The 6239-nt window shown below is 43.7% G+C and overlaps 1 protein-coding gene across 1 annotated transcript in view; it reads left to right on the forward strand.

Annotated features, from left to right (window-relative positions):
• The window catches only part of DOCK2 (dedicator of cytokinesis 2), a 443859-nt gene that overhangs the window by 42781 nt on the left and 394839 nt on the right, over positions 1–6239 (forward strand). The window contains exons 7-8 of the mRNA XM_017849424.1: positions 999–1134; positions 3445–3599. Of these exons, the coding sequence (XP_017704913.1) occupies positions 999–1134; positions 3445–3599 (291 nt within the window). The remainder of the gene's footprint in view (positions 1–998; positions 1135–3444; positions 3600–6239) is intronic.

A 6239-nucleotide genomic window follows, 5' to 3' on the forward strand; every position in this document is an offset into this window, starting at 1 on the left:
AAAATTAAATAAATTGAGACAAGGCACATGTAACCTTTGACCCCTTTACTCCTCCAGCCCTAGGGCCCTACCTGTCCCCACGGATAACTTGTGTTGGTAGTTTGGTCCTTTTTTTAATTCAGAGCTTTCGCTCATACATAAGCTTACTTTTATACATGCACCCAGATAATATATCTGGCCTAGTTTTTGTTTGTTTTATTATTTATTTATTTATAAGGATAAATATTGTATGCACACTATATGCATCTTTCCATGCTTGATTTTTGCACTGAAATATATTATTAAATATGGTAAAACTATATAATATTTTAAAAGCTCTGCTATATAGTATTACATTATAGATAGGTCACTGTTGATTTAGCCATTTCTCTTTTAGACTTTTTTTTTTTTTTTGGTGAGATGGAGTCTCACTCTGTCACTCAGGCTGGAGTGCAGTGGTACAATCTTGGCTCACTGCAACTTCCGCCTCCCGGGTTCAAGCAATTCTCCTGTCTCAGCCTCCTGAGTAGCTAGGACTACAGGAGCTCACCATGATGTCCAGCTAATTTTTGTATTTTTAGTAGAGATGGGGTTTCACTATCTTGGCCAGGCTGGTCTTGAACTTCTGACCTCAGGTGATCCACCCGCCTCGGCCTCCCAAAATGTTGGGATTACAGGCATGAGTCACCATGCCCAACCGACATTTGGTTTTTTTTTCAGTACTTGCTGATGCGATCAAGGCTGCAACACATCCTAGTTCAAGTGTTGGGTGTTTCAGTTTAATACCGTGGAAAATACACCTTTTAAAAAAATTGAATGCACACTACTACAGTACCTTCCAAAGGGGGTCTACTGTACCAATATGCACTCACTAGCAGTGTCCCAGGCTATCCGTGTAGAGCTCTTCTTTGTGACTGTATGATCCCCAGAAATCAGTCGAACTTTCTGGTAAAAAGCTTCTCACCAGTGACCTAAAGTTCTCCCCTGATTTATCTTCACCTCCAGTTTTTGCTTTACAGAATCCTTGAGCTCGATTTGATTGTCAGAGATGAAGATGGAAATATCTTGGACCCCGATAATACCAGCGTCATCAGCTTGTTCCATGCACATGAGGAAGCAACTGGTAAAATCACAGAGCGTATCAAAGAAGAAATGGTGAGCTTTACTGAATAGGCTTTGGCCAAGTGATCCAATCATTGAGCACATCATAAACTTAAAACAATGGGCTAATTAACCAGACTGTGTATTATTCAAGGGGATCTGTCTATGGCCTGAGATGATCAGCAGCCACATGTGTTTAACTGTGGTTTTGTACCCACATCTGTAATTCATTCAACATCCATCTCACAGGTAGTTAAATGCCAGGCAAGTTTCTTGATCTCTTGGCACTTGTAGCTTCCAGAAGGGAGAAGAGAAGAAAGGCGATAAAAAATTAAATAAATAAGTGAAAATATTAATTCCAGATGAGTTTATAAAAGGCAATGAACCAGGGTTATGTGAATCAAAGTGACTCAGGAGCTATGTTAAAAGGCACGGCCACAAAAGGCCTCTCTCAAGAGTGACATTTGAGCTGACACCTGATCATGTGAAGGCACCAGGCCTGGGACGATCTGGGACAGAGTGTTCCAGGCAGAGGGCACAGCAGGTGCAAAGGCCCTGAGGTAGGACTGCATTCTGACTATTGAAGGAGTAGGAAAGCCAAACAAGGATGAGGTGTGGTGAACAGTGGGGGAGTTCAGGCAATGATTTGCAGAGGCAGGTAGGTGGAGCCAGATCTCAAAGGGCCTGAGGGGTTTTGGAAAAGAGTTACGATGTTATTCCCACTGATGGGAAATCAGTGAAAGATTTCAAGGAAAGGTTAACAGTCTGATTTTTATTAAAAAACTTATTTTAGCTGCTCTGTATTATTTGAAAGCAATTGTGTTTTCAGATTTATTAAGATATAATTTTCATACAGTACATTTCACTCATTTTAAAGTATACTTTAATGAATTGTAATAATATATTGTGTTGGATAAATGTCATGACAATCAAGATAAAGAACAGTTCCATCATCCTAAAAGTTTCTTTGTGCTCCGTCTCCAGCCCCAAATCCTGTGCAACCTATAATTTCCTGTCACTGTAGATTTGCCTTTTCTAGAGTTTCATATAAATGGAATCCATGCAGTATTAATTTTCTGTGTTTGACTTTTACTCAGCATGATGTTTTTGAGGTTTATGTTGTTGTGCGTATTAACATTTTGGTCCTTTTATTACTGAGTCAGTATACCACTGACCAGTTACCGATGGTATATAGCATTGACCAGTTATTGGGCATTTGGGTAAGTTTTCAGTTCAGAGCTATTATACTAATGCAACCATGAACATTTGGAAACAAATCCTTATTTGGACATGTTTTGATTCCTTTTGGGCAATACTTAGCAGTGGGATTGCTGGATCATATGATAAGTGTATATATAACTTTTTAAGGTATTGCCATGCTATTTCTTGAAATGGCTGTACAATTTTTTTTTTTTCTGAGACAGGGTCTCACTCTGTCACCCAGGCTGGAGTATAGTGGTGTGATCACAGCTCACTGCAGACTTGACCCCCTGGGCTCAGGTGATTGTTCCACCTCAGGTTCCCAAGTAGCTGGGATCACAGGTGCATACCAACATGCCTGGCTAACCTTTTTTATTTTCTGTAGAGATGGGCTTTCACTGTGTTGCCCAGGCTGATCTTGAACTCCTGGACTCAAATGATTGGCCCATCCCAGCCTTCCAAAGTACTGAGATTACAAGTGTGAACCACCACGCCAGCCCAATTTTGCATTTCTACCAGCAATATATGAGAGCTTTAGTTGCTCTACATCTTGTCAACACTTGATATTATCAGACTTTTAAACTTAGGCATACTAGTGGTTGTGTAGTGGTATCTCATTGTAGTTTTAATTTTCATTTTTCTGATGTGCAGTGATGTTGAGTATCTCTTCATGTGCTTCCTGTCATTTCCACTTGTATCTTCTCTTGGGAAGTGTCTGGTCAGACATTTTACCCATTTGAATTGGGTTATTTTCCTCAAAATTAGTTGTAAGAGTTATTTGTATATTCTAGATACAAATTCTTTGTCAGATATGTTTTGAAAGTTTCTCCAAATCTGCACCTAGCTGTTGCATCCTTCAAAGAGCAAAAGTTTATAGTTTTGATAAAATCCATTTAAGCAATATTTTCTTTTATAGTTTTGCTTTTATGACACTAATTTCATGAGGAAGTCTGGGTCAGTGGCAACATTTCCCAAGATAGAAAAATACAGGCCAAGAGAGTCAAAGTGAATTGATTCAGGTTGCAGAAACGTTTGATGGCAGAGCTGGGTGGAATGTGCAAAACTTCAGGCTTGAACCCAATGTCCTTGACTATCTTTGTGTTGCTCTGAGTGGTGCTAGGCTAATTTTCTCCATCTTCTTTCCTTCTTCCTTCTGCCTTTCAGTCAAAAGACCAGCCAGATTATGGAATGTATTCCCGGATCTCCTCATCCCCCACCCATAGCCTCTATGTGTTTGTGAGAAACTTTGTGTGCAGAATTGGGGAAGATGCTGAGCTCTTCATGTCTCTCTATGACCCCAACAAGCAAACGGTCATAAGGTAGGTGTGTCCAGCGTTGCCCTACTTCTCTGACTATGGGAAGCAGTGCACAGAGCATCTTTTCTTTCCATCCTCACTTATGGAGCAATTTCTACCTGGAAAAGAGATTGCACCTGAGTGAAAATGTGGAAATAACTTCTTTGGAGGGTGTAAGAGTTGAGTGGAAGTGTTATTTACCACGAGTTTTTTCCCACAGTGGAGTTTATGGTTGTAGGGTTTTGTAAAATAGATTTTGATTACCAGAAAACAGCCAGAAATAACAAGATTCAGACAAGTAGCATTGGCTAGAATAAAAATATCTACTTCTTTTTTGTTTTGAGACAGGGTCTCACTCTGCTGCCAAGGCTGGAGTGCATGGGTGCGATCACAGCTCACTGTAGCCTTGAACTCCTAGGCTCAAACGATTCCCCCACCTCAGCCTCCTGAGTATCTGGGACTATAGGCATGCGCCACCATACCTGGCTAATTTTTAATTTTTTGTAGAGACAGGGTCTTGCTGTATTATCCCGTCTGGTGTTGAACTCTTGGCTTCGAGTGATCCTCCCACCTTGGCTTCCCAAAGTGCTAGGATTATAGGTGTGAGCCACTGCTCCCTGCCAGTATCTACTTTCAGAATAGGAGTTAAGAAATGAATGCTCCAAATCCTCTGTAGCAGCAATAGGCTAAGGGTATAGGCTCTGAGATCCGTCTGGGTTCACATCTTGGCCCCAGCCTTTACTCTTTTTTAACGTGGGGCAGGTTGTTAATGTTTCTTAAGCCTGAGTTTCCCGTCTGCACAATGTGAGTGCTGACCTCACAGGGTCATTTCCTTCAGGCTTTAATGAGAAAGAGTCGGGATGCACAAGGCCTGGCACATGGTGCCTGTACTGCAAGGGGCAGTGGCTGTTATCATTACTACTTTAATAAGTTGTTCCTGGCAATGGAGGAAGTGAGGGAACTTCTGGGTGCCTTGGCTCAAGGAAGGGAAAATACTTCTGGGAATCTCCAGGGAAGAGACTTTGCTGCTCCTCCAGCTCCCACTGCCAGACTCCTAGCCTCTGCTCAGACCATCCTTCCTCCCAAGCAACCACTGCCTGTCCCCTCCATTAGGGTTTTAGACCAAGACATGGTCTCATATGTGAGGCCACTGACTGTGACTACAGGCTTGCGCCACCACGCCTGGCTAATTTTTAATTTTTTTGTAGAGACACACATTAGAAAGGAGCTAGAACATGATCTCTCTGCTTTTGTCTTCCTGGCTTGTTGATGTCTTCCTGGCTTGTTGCTATGATGATGAAGCGAACGAATACACCATGCCTGGTGAATAGTGGTGCTTTAGTAAGCAGCAGCCTCTTGGAGACATGCATAAAACTGGAGGGGCTGTCCATCTCAGAAGAATGTGCTGGGGTCTGTACATTGTCCTATCTAATCCTCACGGTTCTGTGTCATTAGGATGAGAAAATGAAGCTCAGGGAAGTCAAGCAACTTGCCCAAAGTCACAAATATTTGTAAAGAGCAGAGCTGGGATTTATACACAGGCCCATCTGACTCCAAAGGCAAGCTATTTCCCACTTAAGTCTGTCACCAAGGAATGAGTTGTGTCAAGTGTTCTAAATCGTTTTCACCAGGGTTTCAGTATCATTATGGTGGAAAGGTATTTATTATGCACCAAAGTCCCTAACCTTAAAGAGTCAGCCCAATTCACCTGGCTTAGCCTTAGTGGACACTGAGAATGAGTGTCCCTGGTCCCTTAGGCCCACCTTGAATTGGTTTGGGTGTCAGAGGCAGAGGTCCCTTGCTGTTTCCTTTCAGTTACTCCCAAGGTTCCTGAAAGGCTCACTGACTGCAGTTTCAGGAGCCTTGGAAGCAACTGAGAGGGAATAGTATGGGGCCTATGACACACAACAGATCTGAAAGTGCTCACAAGCATATCCTAAAAGTGCTTACTGCCTGCCACATTGATGAGGGAGTGTGGTCGGCTGGCCCCATCTCAGTGATGGATGGCTGAACCATCTCTGTGGAGGGAGGCCATGAATCAGCAAGGTGGCAGCTGTGCTCCCTGCCGTGCTACCTGGCATGCCATGCTCAATGGGGTGTGCCTGAGTGACATCTCTGAGAGTGCTGGAGACGAGAGCCAGGCCTGGGAGAGTGGGGATAAGCAGAGGGAGGAGGACAAAGCGGGCAGAAACCAGCAATCGCATAAAGAGGAGAAAGCAAAGGAAGAAGAGAAGAGGCACAATGCAGGAAGTGGGGAGGGGAATCTGGGAACACTCCCAACGTCAGTCTCACTCTGAAGAGCTGCTCTTCCCCTAAGCAAGAAATCTGGGCTCCTGATTTTAAAAGTTCATTTACGGCGGAGCAAGATGGCCGAATAGGAACAGCTCCAGTCTCCAACTCCCAGCGCGAGCGACACGGAAGACCGGTGATTTCTGCATTTTCAACTGAGGTACTGGGGTCATCTCACTAGGGAGTGCCGGACAATCGGTGCTGGTCAGCTGCTGCAGCCTGACCAGCGAGAGCTGAAGCAGGGCGAGGCATCGCCTCACCTGGAAGCGCAAGGGGGAAGGGGATCCGTTTTCCTAGCCAGGGGAACTGAGACACACAACACCTGGAAAATCGGGTAACTCCCACCCCAATACTGCGCTGTAAGCATACAGGCAC

Source organism: Rhinopithecus bieti, unplaced genomic scaffold (genome assembly GCF_001698545.2).
Source record: "Rhinopithecus bieti isolate Rb0 unplaced genomic scaffold, ASM169854v2 scaffold_30732, whole genome shotgun sequence".
Taxonomy (NCBI): Eukaryota; Metazoa; Chordata; class Mammalia; order Primates; family Cercopithecidae; genus Rhinopithecus; species Rhinopithecus bieti.